The 21605-nt window shown below is 45.4% G+C and overlaps 1 protein-coding gene across 2 annotated transcripts; it reads right to left on the reverse strand.

Moving 5' to 3' along the window:
* Positions 1-5637: 5637 nt before the first annotated feature.
* On the reverse strand, positions 5638-20493 carry DHX8 (DEAH-box helicase 8). Of its 2 annotated transcripts, none has more exons than XM_064472967.1 (23): positions 20346-20493; positions 19876-19961; positions 19202-19274; positions 18705-18790; positions 17985-18094; positions 17563-17874; positions 17117-17261; positions 16361-16564; positions 15748-15835; positions 15315-15412; positions 14621-14768; positions 14047-14228; positions 13430-13624; positions 13042-13227; positions 12338-12548; positions 11820-12001; positions 11552-11692; positions 11124-11279; positions 10158-10295; positions 9603-9731; positions 8321-8517; positions 7989-8168; positions 5638-7456 (listed from the first exon to the last, which is right to left on the reverse strand). In XM_064472967.1, the coding sequence occupies exons 1-23, from the start codon at positions 20455-20457 to the stop codon at positions 7237-7239; spliced, it is 3579 nt and encodes a 1192-aa protein (XP_064329037.1). In that variant the 5' UTR covers positions 20458-20493; the 3' UTR covers positions 5638-7236. The 2 variants fall into 2 exon arrangements, with proteins under 2 accessions (XP_064329037.1, XP_064329038.1); XM_064472968.1 differs by having other exon boundaries at positions 20395-20469.
* Positions 20494-21605: the final 1112 nt, after the last annotated feature.

Below are 21605 nucleotides of genomic sequence, written 5' to 3' on the forward strand. Positions count from 1 at the left end.
TATGAATAGTCATAATGCAGAACAAGGGCAGCAGCAAATCTCACCTCATGGGTTGAGCAGTGAATGGGAAAGCAAGAGAGTTATTAAGAAAGGGCATTCATCTTTTTCAGGCTGTATACAGCACAGCTGATGTCATCTGGCTGCTGAAAGCCTCAACAACGTGCCTAGGGCCTGCAGGCAGGTGGGAAGGGGAGATCGTTCCTAGCGTCACCATTCCTAGCAGTGCCGAGAGGAGTGCCAGGATGAGATCTGCCAGGAGCGAATGCTGGCCTGGCCAGGTCAAGCTCCAAAAGCCACATGAACCAAGCAGTGTCACCTCAAAAGGTGAGGAGAGCAGCAGATACTCATTCGCCCCTTTGGTGTCATTCCTGTCCCACCACGCAGGGGCTGGTGGAAGCACCGAGCTCTCTGTACCACACGCTCCCATGTACAGCCTATTCTCATTCACACCTATTTAAGAGGCTCTGCAGGGCAGAGGAAACCCCAGCTGGCCATGGGCCCTTCTGGTCAGGACTTTCAACCTGAGCCCAGAAGGGACTTGAGACACGTCCCTTTGCAGCACTAAGCCTGTCAGCTGTAGTGCGGGGTCAGCGTGTGGACTCGCCAGCTCCCTGCTCTGGTGAGCCACAAACCCTTGGCTTTGCCACAGCTGAGCTTCCAGGAGGGAGATAAGCAGCTCCCACACAACCCAGTAAAACAATCCCATGGAGGTTTCCATAAGACAGAGTCTTAGGAAGAACTTGTGCTTGGCCTGCTCTAGCATTCAGGCTTGGGGATGAGGTGACCCCAGCAGGAGCGGTGTGTCATTTACACCATTAAGCCGGCCACAAGGCAGTGTAGGTGACTCCAAGGGCAATAACACCACGACATTTGACTCCCTGTAAGGTTTTATGGAGGTATAGCACTCCTGGGAAGGACACTGGCATTAGTACTGTTGATGCGCTCAGGAGATTCATTCTGATAAATGGATCGGCCCTAATGGCACCTATACACATCTCCCCATCCTCCTCTGCATTTGAATCACAGCAACTTATCACAGCAACTTTGTAATCTCCCACAACACTGGAAACCATTCTGCACAACGAATATCGATCCCTTTATGCCTTGATGGCTGGCACATCGATGAGATGGCAGAGGGGGAAGTGCCCGCCAGCTAAACACTGGCGGGGAAGAGCAAAGCTGAACTCAGTGGAGGCCTCAGCAGGAGACTACGGCGCAGTCAACCCGGAGGGCAGCATTTACTGTCCCAGAGCAGTATTCACCCCTCAGGCTGGGAGAGAGAGCACATTCCCCCCCACCCCCGCCGTTTGCTGCAGCCAGGGAGGGCAGCCCTGCACAGCCCTCCAGGGCAGCCCCACTCCTCTTTCTGAAGAACACATTGACACAGATACCGGCCTGTGAAGTTGTAAGCTCCTCAAAGACTTTCCTGTGTCTGGTCTCTTAAGGAGTAGCTGAACAAACACATCCCTTTGCGCCGCAGAGGGTCACTGCTTAGTCAGGGCCTCTGCTTCGGAGATTAATAACCATTCTCCTGGCCATTACGGAGCTATGGACAGGTATCGGGTGAGAAAGCCAAGCAGCAGAAAGGGAGGTATCTCAGGGGAGCCTAGTAGCAGAAACAGCTAATAGCACCTGACGTGCCTCTGACATTCTTGCCGAGCTACTGCTTTGTGGCACCTGTTTCCATTTCCCTGAATTAGCTTCAAGCATGTTTTGAAGGCACTACCATTGCTGTCCTTTTTACTTCGGTTCTGTGAGACCGAGACACGGATCCCCGCCTCAGCCAGGGCTACCCGGGCACGTCCCACTGGCTGACACTGCATCTGCTAAAATGATTCCTATTTGAAGACTTCCACATAATTAAAGAATCCTAATACAAATGAACTAAATGCCATGAAGGAAGAGTTATTGAAGGAAAAAAATGCTTTTAAACAGTCCAGCAGTTACGGTGTTTTAAAAGAACTTGCAACAACACAGAACAGAGAAATTATGTAATCTGCCTGCTTTTATTAAGAGACACATAGCAAGAAATCAGCATAGCAAACTGCACTAACACCTCAGCACAGGCTGAGGAGCGCCTATCCTGACCATTTACGGCTGTAGGGACCAAGAGACCTCGCCAGCCTGCAGAGTCCCTGGGAGGGCTCCCAGGCCCTGATTCTGGAGAGGTTTCCTCAGGGACTGCTCCTAGAGAAGGAGGTCAGTCCCCTCCCTTGCCAGGCTGGGGTCCCATGCCAGCTGGAGACCGCTTCAGCCCAGCTTGCCCCGACACCACCCACCACCTCGACCCGGCCCTGCGACGCAGAGAACAGTGGCAGCGAGGTGCCTTTGGCCGCCCCAGCTCAACACTGGCACTTAGCTGACCACCCCCCTCGCTTCTCAACACACAACACACACAGTCCTGAGTGCCTCGTACTCTATCAGCCGCTGTCTGTCCTTTCCTAGACCACACACTTGTGTTTGCAAGTAGCAAGGGCTCGGGAGCTGGCGGGGCCCGGGGAAGCACCCCGGCCGGGGCTGGCGTGCACTGCGGCGGGAGGCAGCCAGCAATGCTGCTTTGGCGCTGTGCGCTAGCCCAGCGCCACTCGGGATACCCTGAGGTAGGGCATAGCCTACCCTGACTGCCCCCCAGATCCTAAAGCTAATTAAACAGAGAAAAGACCCTAGAGACCCAGCAGCCCCTGAGATGAGACACCTAGAAAGCAGCCTCCAGCCACATCCCCTCTCAAAGAGAGGGCAGGGGCTGGGAGCACTTTCTACACCGGCAGCAGCCACCTGTGTGCCCTCAGGGCACCGATCAGCACCTCTGTCACCCAGCAGGTCCTCAGCCCTTCACTGGCTCTGCTCAACTCAACTGCGCAAGTGAGTGCTCCTTACCTCTGCTGCACAAGAGCTCGTTGCAACACAGCGCGTGTCCTCAGCACGTAGCTTTCTCAGAGGGCAGGCTACCTGCAGTCCTGCGGTTGGGGACAGCTGGTGTTTTCCTCAACAAAATCCCAAGCCCTGGATGCAAACGCAGTCCGGGAATTCCCTGATCCTGCTTCAGAGCAAGGCCGAGAACTTCATATCTGTAGAGAAGAGCTTGACCGTGAGTGCAGCCCAGAGGGTGGAGGAGCAAAACAGCATTCAAATTACTTAAGTAAAAAAAATGAATCCAGCTCAGGGCCATGAGTCCACCTCAAATTTTCAGGGAGTCAGGCTTATGTGTAGGGGTATAGGGCAGAGCAGAAGCTTCTACAACATGCACGTTTAAGTCTTAAATGGACATGGTGGAGAATTAACCAAAGACAAGGAAGGCATAAGAATTTATAAGGCTTCTCCATATACCTCTGACAGATTTTATGTTTCCTAAACTTGAAGAAAATCTAACACTGGATTTCCATCAACAGGCTTTTCAGACACTGTCACTGTGAGACCTAAATGGTAGAAACTAACATTCACATTCCAAAATAGCCAGGATCTGCCACTGACTAAGACATAGTTCACTTCTACCTCCTTGCCTTTTTTCTAGGAAAAGTGAACAAATATTGAACTCGGGGGACTTTTCTATACTCAACCAAAAAGCACTACTTGCAGCAGTTTGCAGGGCAGAGCTGTGTTTGGACAGACCACAGGCCTACCAGCTACAAGAACTACAAGATCATTTTCGATCCAAACCAACCAGTATATCCAGATCAGTGCAGCTCTGCTTCTCCACCTCAAGAGTATGGACAGGCCAGCCAGAGGATTTATGTAGGTTACAGAACGTAAACATAGAAAACACATTTACTAAAATCAGATACTCACACACTGTATTCCCAGCTGGCTTGAAAGAACAATATGTTCATAAATAAGAAATCCCATGAAACTGCTAATGGGTCAGTACCACAGCCTTCTGCAATTGTCACAGAAATCTCATGAAAACTGAATTACTAAAAAACAAAACCCCCATTGTGTAAGTAGCACATTGCTGTCACACTGGCTCTGGTAACAAGCCCATAAATGAGGTTAAGGTAGTTACTCTAACAGATGGAGCATATGTGGGGCTGGCTATAAAAGTCATATTTATCTTTCTTGCGTTAAGGGCAAAAGGTTGGTTTTGGATGCACGTGAGTGCGTGTGCGTGTACATGTGGGTGCGAGAGTTGTGCTTTTGCTGTGAATCCTTTGCTTGTGACAATCGGCGTGAAACTGGCCTGTGGCACGTGCTGCTGGAGTCTGAGACAAAGGATTGTGTGCCCCATCCGTTCAGAAAGATTCGCATCTCCGCAAGCAGAATGAGGTCCCCAGCTAGGCAAGGAACACCACATCGACCTCTGGGGAACCAGAGTGGGGACCGGAGCCAGCAGTGCTTAGTCCGTGCCACTTGCATTAAATGTTCCACAAGCCACAGTGCTGTTGAGGAGTGGAGGTTCACCGATGGCTTGGGATTCCTCAGAGGAACCTTTCAGCATTTCACATTGCTCCTTGGTCTTCCGGGGGAAAGGGGGGGGAGGGCGGGAACCAAGCAAAACCAAACAAAACAAATGACCACCATAGCTTGGTCCTTCCCCTACAGCCCCTTCACCCCCAATGGCTGGTGCTGTTTTGCCAACCTCTTGTGGCAGCAGCATGCATTATGATCCTTCAATTTATTCTTGCTTAGTTCTTCTCACTCTGTATCCCTGTTTTTCCCCTCTGCTCACTTGTAGCTAACTACGCTAGTTTGTTCTCTGCCAGCAGGCATAAGAACAACCCCAGTACTTTGGCAGCCTAAGCTTTTCCCCTGAATTACAGCCGAAGCCTCTTCTCAACACCTTGACCAAATATTACTGGAAGCAGGGAGCCACCCAAGCCTGAGGGAGGGCCTTTCAGTGGCTGTATTTACTTCTGTTGCTGGCGGTCAGGAGCCTGGAGATAGGGCAAGCTCAGCTCCTGGCACCTTTACAGAAGCTACCGCTAGCGCAGCCTGCAGCACAAGACCTGCTAGAGGAGGCTATTTACTGCTGACAAAGGGATACATGCAAGGAGTGCACACACACACACTTACTTATATTAATCAGGAAATTTTTAGCAGTTTTGCTAAACATACCTCCAAAAAGATTCCAGACTAGACACTTGGCCTCTGCTGGCAGGATTTTTGCCCTCCGGTAAGAAACCTGTGTTACCAGGTCTAGTGCCTTAACTCAGTATAGTCAAAATGAACCAGATCTACAATTTATACCATATAAAATAAGGCAGTTCATTTAGACATAGGCAGGCTGGCAAGTGCTTACGCCAGCACCTCACACAGGAGAGCTCCAGGAACGCCTTCCCCAGCAAGGGGCTAAAGGGCCTGTTCAGTTACGTAAGTGGTTTTATCCTAGGATCGGGCAGCTTATTTTCAGATTTTTACACACAATAAACCAACTAAAAATCACATAAACAGAAGACGACAGTAGGATGTGAGGCTCAGAAACCTCAGAGCATAACAGGTTGATAAAACTCACTTTAAAAAAATGTGGAAGTGGTCTGAGTTTGTAAGCCAGCATTCTTGTTTAACAGGCTAGTTTTGGATGCAGAGTATTCCCAAAGCAAGCAGCTGAGGCTGACATGGAAGCTTCTGTAAATTAATTAAAGAATATTACTGAAAAAATTACACCAAGGAAAGAAATAACGATGAAGAAACAGGTGACAACTGTTCACTTAAAAAAAAGAAATAATCCTCTCTGTTGATGTATTTTCCCCTACCGTAAGTCACAAAAAGGCTATACTGGAGTAGCAAATACAAAATGAATTTGGAACAGAAATACCTCAAAGTATGCTGTACAACTGGGACTTCCAGGGTGTACATTTTCTCTTTTACATATTTCATTTCACTTTTGAAAGTCAAGTGCAAATTTTCACAGAAAACAGTAACAGATGCAGCTGCAGAGCTCATGGAAGGAAAATACGCTTGGAAGAATATTCAACAGGAACACCTTCTCTGCCTAATGCCACAATGAAAAAAGCCTCCAAACTTACGAACTTTCTAATTCTAATTAGCGTTATGAAGTTGTAACACCACGGGAAAGATCAGGGCACTCATACAACATAATAAAATAGTATTTACAACATCCCTCCCCACCTTTGTAGATAGATACAGATTTCCAATATAGCTACTTTTCAGTGTGAAACATTCTTCAAGTTCACTGAGTGTAAAATAACCAGCCAACTTCAGTCTACTAATTTTAACAATAATTTTAGCAAATGTCCCAGCTCTGGGAAAAAAAAAAAATAAAAATAAGCATTGTGTATCTACAGCTATGGAGCCAAATAAGTTTCATCTGTTTGCAACAGAAAACATAATTTACAGATAACTTCAGCAAGACATACACACACTGCAGAGTCAATTTCTTTTGAAACAAGGAACTGTTACACAATGTTTTACAGACATTTTAGCTGTAAGAGTGTATTCTATTAAAAAACCCAAGAGTTGTGATGTCACCAAACATTGTAAGTGGAAATAAAACACATTACACATTGTATAGAAAGTCTAAACATCTGTAACCACTTACGTTCAGACAGAGCTGTGCTACAGAGTGGATGTGGTTAATTACCATTTGACATACAAGCCTTCAGCACAGGGGAGATGGTGATGAAGGATAAGACGTACAGTCTGACCCGTGGCACTGTCCAAGTATAACTGACATTCTAGCTGGGTTTCAAGGGATCTTTCCTGCCTTATCCCAAAGCCACAGATACTGAATACCTCACCACAGATGGCTTGCATAAAAGATAAATAGTTACACTGAATAGAAAATGCATAATATAGGAAAAACGGAGAACAAGCAGCTCCCAGAAAACAGCCACTGTCCAAGAGCATCAGTAGAAATAAATCCTCTTTAGCAGGGTAAAAAAAACTATTCCAACCTGGATTTGTCTAGTCATTCAGAACACAGGTTGGAGAGCAACTATTTTTTAATAATTTTATTTTTGGTGTTGTTCAGCTCAGCGTCCAGATTTCCGAGTCTTAGGTTTTGTCTCTTAAAAGGGGGATGACTAAAGAACTGCTTCAAGAACCATTTCTGCAACACTCTGAGGAGACCCCGGACGTTTGTCACGCAGCTGTGGAACCTGAGGGGTAGCTGACGTGAGCACACATCGCCCCCTTGTGCTTTTGCTCTGGAAATACTCATTTTTCTGTTCATTTTGTAGGTCAGCTTCAATCGAATGTCCTTTCTTTCAGGACACTTGCAGCAGTGTAAAAATCACAGTCCCGCAAATACAAAACCAGTAAGAGTCCATGAGGGAACTAGGCTCATCGCCGCCTGAACGCACGGGATATCCTCCAAGCATTGGGCTCCTCATAGCGATTGTACAGGGGTTCTAGCCGCTGCTGCTTTTTCTGTTTGCTCAGCTTGGTTGGGTCAGAAACCTTGAAGAAAGCTGGTGCGAATTCTACCAGCCAGCGAGGATCAATAGTCGTCACTTCACGCATATATTCCTTGGTGGTCAGCACCAGCTCATGATACACCACCCTGTGAAAAGGGACAGCAGCTTTGGAAATTAGTTTTTCCAAACAAGAAGAGACAAGGCAAGGGCTGGATTATCTAAGCTTGCCCCTTCATCTCCATCTCACCCTCCTTCAGGATAAGGCTGCAACGCAGGCTCCAAAAGAACCAGCCAGAAGAACCATCATCTTTTTCCTCTCCTCTCCTACCTCACAACCCTTCAGCATAGAACTACTTCATTCCATTTAAAACAATTCTCTCTCCCTGCTTCCTTTCTCTCTCAACACTCAGTGCTTTAAACTCACTTCCACAATACAGAAATGCAGAACTGCAGGCTTCGGGCCTGGCCTTGACTCAGAAAGGAAGTCTCATCTCTGCACAGGCACTGATGTTAGCAGAAAGAGCCAAAAGCAGACTTGAAACTTTGCTCACTCTGCTCATTGCAGAGGAATCAGCAGCCTGTACTTTGATCTGTACTCCACAAATAGTGCACACCACAACCTTTTCAGTTACAAAGTCTGAACCGAAATCGTAAATCACATGATATTGCCTTCCTTACCATTCTGGCTGCCTGTTGAAGAGAGCACTGGATGGGTGGATATAGACTACTTGTTGATCAATGAGGGTCCGATAACCTTCCTGGGGATCCTTCTTTGCTGCATTTCGGAAGAAGCCACTACAGATGGCCTTCTGGACTCGAACTGTTGCCTTCCCACAGGATACTACATCCAGCTTGTGCCTGCCAGACAAGTGTTAGAAAAAAATAAAAGGAGAGTTCTCCAGATTTGTGTGCAGCTGCCAACATCAATGAGATCAGCAAATTTTGTTTAGCTACTACAGTGTAAGAACACTAATAAAACAGTCACTACTTGTCCTTCTCAACATGCTCACCTGTCCATAATGCCCAACATCTGCTTGCGGATGTCCTGCGCCCTGCGTAAGGACCGGGCCTGGATAAAGTTTTCATAGCACCAGGGATTTGAAAACTTATTATTCTTCCAGGAATTGTACACAGCCAGCAGGGTGAGGTGGTCACCTTCTGTCTGATGGAACTTGGCTTTCTTTTGATCAGCAAGTGCCTGTTTATCCTAACACATAAAACATGTATCAATCAGGTATCTACATCGTAGAGACAATCCTTGTGCAACATGAAGGAGGATACAGGCTCCTTGTCACTCATACCATGACTTTTTAAGTCTACCAAGAAACAGGCGATATAAGACTGAGAAGACAACACAAAATTTTGAGTGGTGAGTGACTGAGGACCAAGTCATGAGAATCTAAATGTCAGTGGGACTGCTCTCACTAAGCCAGAACTATGCCTTTATGAAAGGAAAGCCTAGAACTGTTCTTGCCAAGAACAGACCTCGTGTAGGCTCTCCTAAAGACTCTCCCATGGGTGCCAAGGATCTCACCAGAAAAGATGAACAACAACTTTTTTTTTTTAAACACAATACTTTTTATTCTGTTTTACTCCCTATTTTTGAAAGGACACTTCAAGTAAATGGCTCATTTGTACTGCAGGAAGTATGCGTGCATGCATTGCTTCTAGAGCAATAAAAAACTAACTAGTTCAACGTCAATTACTCATCAACAAAGGTGCTGAAGCAGTAGCTTTGGCCCTGCTGACCCACCCACCTCTACCCACTTCTCCAATCTGCAGATAGAACATCAATCAAACTCTGCGGCTACATAGATCAAAATTGAGGTCAACAGACTAAACTGCAGCAGGCCATCATAACAAAGAAACGATGGATTCAAGAGGAGTCTGCTGTTGAGGAATCCTACCAAAGCATAGCCTGCTGCTTGCCAATTTAAAAGAAATCGGCACAGGACAGGATTGCCATGAAGAAATATATCCTGTGTATCTGAAAATGTCAAAGCCATACTGAACTCCAGAGCTGGGACTGACTTGGTTTAGGGTTGTACGCACTTACAGGGAAATGCAAGAGAGAATGTGAGACTTCAAACTTCCACCTTCCCATCTGCAGAGAAATTACCAACATCCACAGCTACGGGTGTTTAACCAAAAGGTATATCGGAAACGTACCACATGAACAGAGTCAAGCTACAGGTTTATTTTGGCAAATATGTTCACTCTCCAACACCTGAGGCAGGGCACACAAAACCCACCCAAACTGTAACACTGCTGGTTCTTGGCTGCATTCCTTACCTTTGGCCTGTAGAACACATTCTGTACAGACAGCATGGAGACTATTGTCAACATTTCCTCACTGCATCCCAGATGTACAGACATGATCAACATCTTACACAACATAGGCTCCAAGGGGAATTCTGCCATCTGCAAGAAACCTGTTTCAGGGTACCCTGCAACATCCTGGAAAAATCTTGCGTTCTCTCAGTGCAGAAGAGAGCAACGCCCTTTCTTCCGTGCTTCCTTTCCAAAGCAGTGTGCTTTACCCAGAATAACTTCACTCAGCATGGAACAAATTATTTGTCTAGATTTACTACCACAAGAATATCTCAATACTTGCAGGAAATTTTGAGACATTAATAAAAGTAACCTTACAAATAAGGAGAATTAATAGCTGCTCCTTAAAAAGTAGAAGATACCCAACTATGGTAAGTGAAAAGCTACCAATAGAACAAAAGAGAATAGGAAAAGGAAACCAACAGTGCTAGGCAAGTCCTTATACACCTACTCTCACATCACCCCCCGAATATTTGCAACCCAGCCAGTGCTAAGAAGCAGTCTATTTTTGCCTACCCTGCGCCCAAGTCGAGTGAGCAGTCCCTCATCATCCAGAGCTCCCAGGGTGTACAGCTGCTCCATGGCAGTTATGAGCGTTTCCATTGGGGGAGCATCCATAAAGTCAAAGGAGAGCAAATCATTGATGCCCATAGCCTGAACAGAGGGAGTGGAGAAAACTCAAGGTAAAACACTGAGAAGTAGGACACCAAACTCCAGCCAGAGATATATAACCATCGAACAATGAGGCACTACAGAACTTAAAGCAACCCTAGCCTCATGTCCTTATCCTCACTGTAACCACAGTCACGAATACATGGCTGTATTTTCACACTTGAGACAATCTGCATTGGCCCATGGCTTTCACCCACCATTCAGTCGTCCTGCCTCTTCCTTTGGAACTGTTCCCAACGTCTCTCAAGCAAGACGATTCAATCGAGGAGACACATAGGCTAAATGCCTAGTAAACCAGTATGGCTTGACAGCTCCAGTGGACACTGAATATGTCTCCACCCTTCCCCTTGTTCCCAGAAAGGGGGAAAGGCAGCAACTTCCCCAGCTGCTATGTACCAGGTCAGAGTCCCAGAGGAATGGTACACATTTAGAATATGCACATATCTGGAGATGAAAAACCACTCTAAAACAGTGTGTCTTATCTTCTTAACAACATAAATGTACCTTACGTAGGAAATGTGTATTGCCCGTAGGATTGCTGTTTCTCAAACCTCCTGCAACTAACTGTTCTGTGCAGCTGAGACTTGTAATTTAGGTGGATATTCAACATTATAACCCTCAATAGAAAAACACAGGAGCAAGCGCAGTGCGTGAGAATTGCATTCAATGCAGTCTCCCTTCCAAAACACCTCTGTCCACTAGAAAGATCTGAAACTACAGAAGTAGTCTCTGTCTTTATGAGCCTCATGAACTCATTTACTGAAACTCTTAAGATCATGCTGGCTTGCTATAAGCTGGTGAAACACCCACCTTCAGGGAAAGCACTGTGCTGGCCAGATTTGTTCTCTGGATTTCAGGCACATTGGTGGTTAGCATTTCATCTCGATAAGCACGCTCTGTATATAACCTATAGCATTTTCCTGGTCCTGTTCTCCCAGCTCTTCCTGCTCGTTGCTTTGCTTGAGCCTAAAGGTAACAAGGAATCTCAGTGAACGGGTGCAAACAGGCACAGGTGAAAACAAGTAAAACAAAACTATTAATTGTTCACAATTTTACTTGTATTAATAGAAAGACATTTCCAATACAGCCCAGGAAAGTACGTGTTCCTTAGGTGCAGCCTCAAAGAGTTATCAAAAATGTGGTTTTATCATTGCCTCACTTTGCTTCCATGTGCTTGGATGCCACATCAAGATACATATTACCAGCAGGAAAAAAAAAGTCAAACACAGAATGGCTACCTGTGAAATTGGGGTAACAACCAGCTGGTCAATTCCAGTCTTGGAGTTGTAAACTTTCTGCTTCACAAAGCCAGGATCGACTACGTAATATATTCCATCAATTGTCAAAGATGTCTCAGCAATGTTAGTGGCAATGACAACCTGCAAACAAGTTTGATTGGGGGGGGGAAGAAAAGGACAAACAAAAATGAGGTACGATTAGCAGCATAATACAATCCACTATTAAAATGTATAAGCAAAAGATGAAGCCACTCTTGGATGAAATTACCTTTCTGCTCCCTGGTGGGGCTGGGTCAAAGATCCTGGTTTGCATTTCACTGGGTAAAGCAGAATATACTGGCAGGATAATTAACTCTGGAACATCGGGTCCTAGAGATTTCATCCTCTCGTAGAGGATTTCACAAGCAGTGTCAATCTCTTCCTGACCAGTCAGAAACACCAAAATGTCACCTACACAGGAAGTAAATTAAAACACCCACAGAATCAATTCTGTTCAGTACAACTCCTGCATTACCCCATTTCCATCCCTCACGTTTTCTATTTAAAGCAGACAATCCCCAACTTTTGCTAGCCCCAGGGCAAAACTCTTAGCCAGAAGCAACATACTTCAGCCTTTCACCCAACTTCTTCAGCATTTTATTTACTGCATTTGCAAACAACAGAGGATAGTACTGACAGCATTTTGCTCACGTTACTAATACATGATCCATGACTTACAGAAAGACCTTGCTCATAGGTATCCAAGTCCTTGCATCACCAAATCACCATAGACCATTCTCCACTCACCTGGTGGCTCTGTTAAGTGGATCTGCATTACTGTAATCAGACTGGCATCCAAATAGTCCGTCTCTGGCTCTTTTGTGTACAGAATTTCTACTGGGTATGTTCTGCCAGGAATGGTGAAGATTGGTGCTTCATAGAAATACTGAGAGAATTTCACAGCATCCAGCGTTGCTGACGTCACTATCAACTTCATATCCTGCCGCTTTTGCACCGTCTACAGCAGGAGAGAAAGTTCTCAAGTCATTTATTGCCTCTAGGACTATTAACATATGGCACTTGACTTAAGTCAGAGAAATATCACCAGTAATATCAGGGGTTTTGATGTCTGAGGAGAGGGGCAGCCCGTTCCAGTATCCAGAATTTCAAACAATTGACTAAGGTCACATTTCAAACCTTTTTTAGCAGCACCTATCACAGAAAGTCTTTTTCAGAGAAGGAAAAGCAAATCAAGGACACTCCTCTGCTCATCCTTCATTCTGAGCACAACCTGGACTGCCAATTCTCATTGTTTCTGCTGAATTTTGCTTGCTTTGTTTCACACAGAGACTCATCTTATGAAAATTTGGGGTACAAACCCTTAGGAGCATTTGCTTTCCTTCAGAGGAGACTCGAACGTGACTTGTGTGACCGTGCCTTTCCCTGTGCGATCCTATCCGTACACAGCATGCCGAGGACACTGAAGCAATAGAAGTCAAACGCAACATTACCTTCTTCAGGAGTCCAAAGAGCACATCTGTATGTATGGTCCTCTCATGGGCTTCATCCAGCATAATAATGGCATACTGAGTCAGATCAGGATCTATCAAGCACTCCCTCAGTAACATACCATCTGTCATATATTTGATAACAGTTTCAGGGCTAGTGCAGTCTTCAAATCGAATGGTGTAGCCAACCTAGAAAGAAGAGTTGCAGAGAAACTGAAGCTACATAATTAAGTTATTAGTACCATTAATTCCCAGTTTGATTATTCTGCAAGCTCAATTTACAGCCTACAGGGAACAGACACATGGACACACAAGCAAACTAGCTCCAGGTCTGATTTTTCCTACTTTTCCTCGTGCCTTTTTTGGCACGTTCTTTAGCACAGAAATTCACCTCTTGTCCCAAGCAGCAACCAAATTCCTCTGACACCCTCTTTGCAACAGACATTGCAGCCACTCTGCGAGGCTGAGTACATCCAATCTTTCCTCTTGACGTATACCCCGCCTCAGCCAGGTATTGGGTAATCTGTGTTGTTTTCCCAGATCCCGTCTCTCCAATAACAATCAGAATCTGGTTGTCATGCACAGCCTAGAAAAGGTCACAATAGATGCACTTTTCAAAATTTAAACACAAAACACAATCAAAAACAAACAAAAAAATCAACACAGTATATCTAGGACTAGACTGAGCACCTACTGCTCTTGCTCCAGCTGACCCAGACCAAAAATCATACAAGTGTTCTTACTGATCAAGTCAGCCAACTGCTTACCTGTTTAGCTGACTCATCCCTTGCTGACATGATCCTAGTTTCAGTTTTGACTTATGTCAATAAATATCTGGAGCTTTACTAAAATCTACAGATATATATAGCCCTTTAAAATAATTATTCCGAACTACAGTTCTGCACTTGAAATTATCAACCAGCTATTCACCTGTCAACAAGCTAAACCAAGAATATTTATTCTGAACTGTCGCTTGCTCAAGCCAGAATGCCGTTTCAAGAGTCTTACTTGTATCAGCTGCTCCTTCAGTCTGAAGATTGGGAGGCTCTCTCTCTGCTCAATGATGGAAAGCTGGGTCTTCTTACCGTAAGAAGCTTTGTTGCCACCAAACGCATGCTTCTTCCACTCTGGGATATCATTGGGCATCATCCCAATACCTCGCATGTTTGCAGCTATTTGTCTTCCATCCACTAGGAAAGAAACAACGGCACCATTAAATTTAGGTTCACACAGCACAGACTCTGCTGACCCTGCTCCTATTGTTCCACCATCCCTGCCTTCTATACATGTGTGTTTAAATACTTTTTAAGTTCCTACATGTGTACCCCCACTACTACATTAACTTCCCTGTAGAAAATTGCTTCACCATCCATCGCACCTTTTAGTAACACATCCTTGATGGATAGCGGGATATACCTCTACATTTCCCTTGACATTCCTATTACCACTTCAGTGGAAAAGCATTTCTTCTTTGCCTCACTTTCAAAGTGAGGCAGACAAACACAGTATCAAGACACTTCTCCTGGGTTGCTCATCTATCACAAAAAAGGCACAGTTCACACTTAGATGTGTTCAGACGTACCGTCAGGGAGAGGATCCACCCAGTGTGTGTTGAGTCCCATGGGGATAGAATCCATCTCTGCTTCTCTCTGGGCTTGTTTAAGTTCTCGCCTTTCTTTAGCTAATGCACTCTGCATCATTGCAGCCTGGGACAAGGAACCATCTGGATTCTGGAAAGCAGGGAAAAAAGTTAAGATTTCAGGTTCTACCAATCCTTCAACTTCCATTATCTCTCTGGCGCTGCTGTCCTTTAGAAGCCTCCTCTGAAGATGCTTTAAAAGATGTGAACTTTCTGTCTGTTTGAGTTCCAGGATACTTCCATTAGCCCAGCCTCATGAACTCCCACAGTCATGACTGATAAGAACATCCCTATGCTGTGCTGTCAGAAGGATTAAGGGCACAACCAATGAAAAGAAAGTATTTCTCTAACACTTTCTACTTTTAAAAGACAAGAAAAAGCAGAACAGAGAAAGTATGTTATAACACACCTATGTGAAATGGTTGCTACTGCAGGCTACTGCACATTTCAGTTCTATTCTACCACTTCACTGTCACCAGTTAAGAAAGAAACGAGCTTTTTAAGTAAAGAATCTTCAGTTCAGTGGTAATGTTTTTCAGGGCTTTCAGTGATGTCCAGGTAGAACACTGGTTGTTAAATTCCCGAATATTTATTTAATTAAATCAAGTATATTGGTTTAGTCCTGGAAATTTCTTACCTTTACTATTTTGATGGGACTCATATCCATGCTCTGTTTAGTATGACCTCGAAGGAACGGTGGCTCTTCTTCAACTAGCTCAATCTCAAGGTCCTCATCTAAAATCCACAAGTGACAATTCTTATAGAAAAGTTAAACATCATCTTTCAGGTACATAAATGCACCTCTTCAAACAGTGCTTCCTGTGTATTCTTGATCACAATGTAATTAGATAGTTTTAAAAGTGAAAACACCACAAAGAAAAAGAGTGCACAGACAGGGCACACCCAGATGTCACTAATAAGGCTAGAGCAACCCTAGCTCCAAATCTTTAAGGTAACAGCAAATTGTGAGATGCTTCACATCCACTTCTACCATCACCTCTTTTTGAATCACAACACGTCCAGAAACACAGGGGATTTGCAATACCAATAAGACTACTTGGAAATACTACCTTCCTCATCATCAACTTTAGGAAGAATCCCAGTCTCCTCATCAAAGTCAGGAAACTCCTCCTTGGAAAGCACATTAGCTGCAATCATCTGGGAAGAGAATGAATACAGCACAAATTTGTCCACAAGAATGAACACAACTCATGCCTACAAGGTCTCAGTTCTAATGCTATTGCCAGACTTGTAAAACAGGAACAAAGGAATGTTGTGATTCCAGAACAAAGGAATGGTCCTACACTCTGACACACCTCTCCCCAGGTCATCCAGTCTCTGAACAAACAGTCCTTTTGTTATTCTAAATACCATCAGTGTGAGACAGCTGGCTTACCGCAGGGCAGGAGCTCATGGCTAATCAAATACCTCTAAGTGTTGCTGGATAAAGATCATGATCCCCCAGGTCAGAGTGATCTCTGGAGGTTACCTGGTCCAACCTCCTGCTCAAAGCAGTGCTAACTTCATAGTTAGAACTAAGCTAGAAGTCCCAAATCGCAAGGTGGCAGCAATTTAGAGGTAAGGAATAAGTTACACAAACAATCAAGGAGCTGTATTCCACTTCATGTCACTCCCTAGCATTTTTACTGACTGACACCCTATTCCCCTGAATACAAAACACACCTGTTTTATTTCCCATTTCTCTGGGTCTGAAATTCGGGTGAGGCGTTTCCGTTCAAGGCTATCGTCCTCCACCTCTGGGGCATTCACGAGGGACAGATGACTGGGTCTGTCTGGGTTTCTCATAGAGGTTTCTTCATTGGTTTCTCCAACCAGGTTTCTCCTCCGGTTTGGGTTCAAGTCTTCCCCAGTGTCTTGATCAACATCCTACATTGGATTAATTAATCAGTCAGCTCTCTCTATACTGCATTTCTTATCTATTAACACCAGTGCTTCCTCTAACACAAGAGAAAAAGCAGAGCACATTCCACAGAGAGACTACTGCCAACAACAGCCCATACACAGAAAATGCTATTTTGCATGCTTTTTTTTCCAGCTGGTCTTGTGAGGCAAGTACACCCCAAGGCTTGGAACACTCTACTCCGCCTTGGCAATGGCAGTGATTTTATTTAAAATGAAATGCTTTTCTCATACTGAGAAAGGAAGACAAACATAGCAACAGCTTGAGCTTTGCCTTGACCCTTAGCTAACATGTCAAGGCAAAAAATTGTTGGGGACACTACATCAAAAGCAAGAACCTACAGAAAACGAGTAAAACATAATAGGCCACTTAAACACAGAACACTAACTCAATTTTTTTTAACTCCCACTTGAAGGGTTATGTATTCGCTTTCATCAGAAAGAGCAAAAAGAGCAAAATAATCTTTAAAAAATTTGGCACCGCAGTCTACTCTTGTGCTTAGAGAACATCTTCCGTACCTTCATGCTCAGGCTGGTTTTGGACCCAGTAAAGGATAACACTTTGACTTTTACTCTCTGTCCTTTGCTCACAACATCGGCAACGTTGGCAACCCGTCCTTCTCTTCGAAGCTCTGAGATGTGGACCAAGCCCTCCCAACGCTTCCTGTAGGCGAGACAAACCAAGCGGCATGACGTGCTGTACAGTATTACTCCAACGGTCCTTCAGATCATTCAGAGTCTGCATTAAAATGTTTTGCTGTTAACTGATTGTTTGTGTACATTCATAAACTGTTCCTCACAAGGAGAACACTCTTTGCTGTCAAATTCATTTTTCTGAAACAGACCTTCATTTTGGCATCAAAAGCCAGCATACCTTGTTGTGGCCTAGAACCTCCTCAAGGTACTGGCAGAACAGAGAACTCAGATTCCATAGCACCAGATTTACTGTGAACATCGGGAGGTACCTTAGTCCTTCCAGCTGCACGAAGCATCCAAATTGCATTATACTTGTGACTTTGCCATTGTAAATGTCTCCAATGGAAGGCTCCTCAGGTGGTGGACGGTCTATGTGCTTGTCTCTCCACCTCTCGCTGCTCTTCTCAACGTACTTCTCTCGATCCTTACGGTCCCTACTGGGACTCTGACTTCTGCTCCTTGACCGGTATCTGGATTTTCCCCTGTTCTTATCCCGAGTCCTAGAACGAGACCTGGAGCGAGATCTGTGCCTTCGTCTCCTGTCCCTGCTACGGCTTCGGCTCTTCCTCTTTTTCTTTGCCCTAACAAACAAACATTACATACTTGCAGTGAAATGCCACACAAGAGCAGAGCAAGCAGGCAATATCAACTGCCGATACCCATCCCCCCAAGAGACATACTAGAAACCTACCGGTGGTCACTGTTCCGTTGCCTGCCCTGCCTGTCTGCGCTAGGCATTAGAGCTTCAAGTTCTTTAAGTGCATCAGCTGCCACTTTCACATCATCTTCATCCAGCATATTCTGCAAGAACAGAGAAACGCTGCAGGAAGGCTGACAAAAAGTCTGTCACAGACAGTTAATCCACAGAAAGGATTACCACAAGCGTATCTGCCATAGAAGGAACGTAAGATTAAAAAAAGATCAGGCAGAATGCATGATATAGGGGAAAAGAGGTAATAAAGCAATCCCCCTGTTTTGCCAAAACATTGAGACAATTCTGCTTTTATACAAAAGTCAGCTTCACCCAACACCTCAGATTATTACAGAAATATAAAATGCAAGTCCCTTGTAGCATCTGAACGTCCAAAATTTTTATCTAGTTTGTAATCCGTCATTACTTTGAGCATTACATAAGGAAGGCCGAGCTACAAATTTCATGTCACAAAAGCCTCATCTTCCAGGTATTCTGCAAAACAGTACCAGTGTGGCAACTGCTGTCACAGCTATTCCTGATAACTACATGCAATAAATACCAGCCTTCTGCCTCTTCTGTATTTCATTTCTGAGTCCACTTTCATCTATGCATTATCAGAAGACACATTAACATGAAAACAACTTGAAAGAAAGAGAAACAACAACAAAAATTATGTTTTCACATACTTGAAAGAGAAATCTGAAATTATGACCTTACCCTGATGTTGGGATTGTCTGGCCTGCAAAGGGCTGGAAACAATTCCTTCAACTTTTCCTTCTCTGATTTGGGTTTGACAGCTGTCTCTGATTTTGAGATTTAAAACAAACAAACAAAAAAAACCCCAAACACAAAACTTAGAAGAGCTAGAACGATTGATACAGATACAGCTAGAAGGTTGATACAGATTTTACTGAGATTCAATTCAAAGATTACACTGTTACCTTCCTACAAATAAAATTCTGATTATCTGTGAAACACACAAATGCTCTAAATAATGTGCTCAGTACACTTTTAGTGCTGTAACAGCTTTGCCAATCTACCACTAACAACAGAGAGACCCCCAGCGCAATAAGATACAAAGTCTTGCCTTACAAGACTGGAAGAACAGTAACTACATCAATCTCACCAAACATGGCCAAACCTACAAAAGACTAAGAGTTTTGGTTTTCTTTTTACACCGAGCTAGCTGCTAAGAGGGACAAGATCACACATACCTTTGCTTGTAGATGGCTTTGGTGGAGGCCGCATTGTCTGTATGAGACGCAACAAATTACTAATAAGGGAATCCTGAAAAATGTAATAAAATACTTTAAGAAATCACTGCAATGCTGCTTTTCATTACTGGAAGATACAAATAGGGGTTTATTAGCAAGACAAAAAAGAGCTCAATTCTGAAGATGCAGGTTCACTTTTAAGAAGTATCATTGGACTTCACATACATCCTAAAAAGGTGTAAATTTAATCTGAAAATTATTATAATTCCATTTAAGTGACTTTTCTACTTGTCGTTTTTAATCACCTATTTAATCCAAAACCAGTTATTTCTGAGGAACTCATGAACCCAGCACCTACTATGTAAAGGCTTATAGCAATATTTGCCTTAATGAAAAGTTTTTTCTGTATTTTATATGTTCAACAAGACAAGCAGTCCAAGTCCTCAGGAGGATGCTTTGCTAAACCTACAATAGTTTTTAAAAAAAAAAAACGGGGGGGGGAGCAGGAGGCTTGGCTTGATGACACAGGAATACTCAAAAGCTAATTAGTGCATGGTTTCCCAAGTGAAAAAACCCCAGTAATCACTCCTCACACTTCCGTCTTTAAAACAAAAAGTTTTATAAAATCCACCAGGACAAGAAGAACACGAAAACAACATTTAGGTTTCACTTACAGTGAACTCGGCACCATTCTTTAGAAGAACTGCTTTAAATGTGTCAAAGGTAGTATTCTTCTCAGCAAGACTTATCACAAACTCAGCTGCCAAGAAAACGCAGAGAGTAAATTAGAACACATAATTAAAAGGCAGTATAAGTACCTTCGCATTCAGACAGAAGCAGTTTTCCCAGCAGCGCAGTGACTAGCCAGGTCTGCCTGCCTACGGAGCAGCCGCAGCGCCGCTCGCCACGGCAGCGGCTTCCCCCGCAAGCCCTTCCGCAGGCGCCCGCACGGACGCGTCTTCTCAGGCTCACAGCAAGCTTTTTGAAGAGAAACCACGGGGGGGTTTCTGAATGCGAAAAGCCCCTTCGTGAAACGCGTCCTGGCCGACAGGAGCGGTTACAGCGGCCCTTCCCGCGGCCCCGGAGCGCCGCCGAGCTCCCGGAAGGCGCCCGCCCAGCCCCGCGCGGCGCCCGCCTCACGCACCCAGGTCCTTGTCGTTGATGCCCAGGTGGTTGTCCAGCTCGGTGCACACCTTGGAGACGAGCGACAGGTACTCGAGCTTGGCGAGCTCCTCCAGAGCCGCCGGGTCCGCCATCCTCCCGCCCCGCCCCGCCCCGCGCGCACCCGACGCCGCTTCCGCATCCGGGGCGAGACGGAAGCGGTGGGCTGAGCGCGCAGGTAACCGACCATAGAGAGGGCGAAGGGTGCTAGAACGGCTCGCGCCTGGGGCCGGTCTATGAGCCCAGCTTTAGGAGGCGGCCGGGGCCGGGCGCCCGGCTCCCCGCGCCCGCAGCCGGGAGCCCGCCGCAGGAGGGCCGCAAGGGTGCGGGCAGGGAGGGAGGGCCGCAGCTGCGGGGCGCTCCGGCTCCGGCGCAGTGAGCTGCTCTGCACCGCTGGCCTCCAGCGGCAGGTGCCTGGCCGGCCTCAGCTGCTTCGGGCCCTCAGGGCACGGCTGCTCCCTGCTCTCGCTCTGCGTCTTTCCCAAAGCCTTCTTCCCCATAAAGCCTCCCACCCCCTTCGTGCCCAGGTACCTGCTGACGAACAAGCTGCTCTATCACCGCGGCCTCAGCGCAGATGAACACCCGCCACACAGAGACGAGCCATCGGCCTCCAGCTGCACAGGCCCTTTATTTGTGGTCAGGCGGTAAGGCACAAGTGGAGGACAGCAGTACGGAAGCACAGCTGGAAACCCACCAGCAGGGAGGGAAGCACGTAGCAGAATCAGCAACGTGGCAAATACAGAAAGCACTGCAGAGCTGCGAAGAGCAGGGAGGATTTCGGAACGGGACATGGAACATCTTCATCCCTGCTTCAGGGAGGAAGCTGACTAGTTCCCATTTCAGTGTGATCTTAATGGATCACAGTGAGGAGCAACAGTCTGCAACAGGTCTGTAAGAGGCACTGGTTTAGGAAGCATATTTTGAACACAGGATCAGAGACTTTCTTCAACTATTCTGATGCTTTGGTTCTATCCTTTGGTGGGACAGATGCAGGAAAATGCTGAACTGCTGAGTAAAATTTTAGGCAGCAACTCCCAGGCTCCTATTTTACCATGTAGAATGCATCAGGCAGCATCTAAACTAGAACCTAAGGAACAACATTTAACCACTCCACCTTTTGGGGGATACAGCTGCCAGCTCTGGGAGGAGAGGGCTATTCCTCCTTGTAAAGTCTGTTGGGTAGTTTTGCAGTTTTAGACAAAAAAAAAAAACCCAACAACAATAAACAACCACACAAAACAAA

Source organism: Phalacrocorax carbo, chromosome 25, assembly GCF_963921805.1.
Source record: "Phalacrocorax carbo chromosome 25, bPhaCar2.1, whole genome shotgun sequence".
NCBI classification, from domain to species: Eukaryota; Metazoa; Chordata; class Aves; order Suliformes; family Phalacrocoracidae; genus Phalacrocorax; species Phalacrocorax carbo.

What these genes read in the sequence shown, in the direction of transcription:
- DHX8 (XM_064472967.1), bottom strand. Translation starts at nt 20,457, where the DNA reads ATGGCGGACCCGGCGGCTCTGGAGGAGCTCGCCAAGCTCGAGTACCTG. An exon ending in TCTTTGGACTCCTGAAGAAG is followed by an intron (nt 12,549 to 13,041) that starts GTAATGTTGCGT and finishes CTCCTGCTGTAG; the next exon opens with ACGGTGCAAAAGCGGCAGGA. An exon ending in ATGTTGGGCATTATGGACAG is followed by an intron (nt 8,169 to 8,320) that starts GTGAGCATGTTG and finishes CTTGTCTGGCAG; the next exon opens with GCACAAGCTGGATGTAGTAT.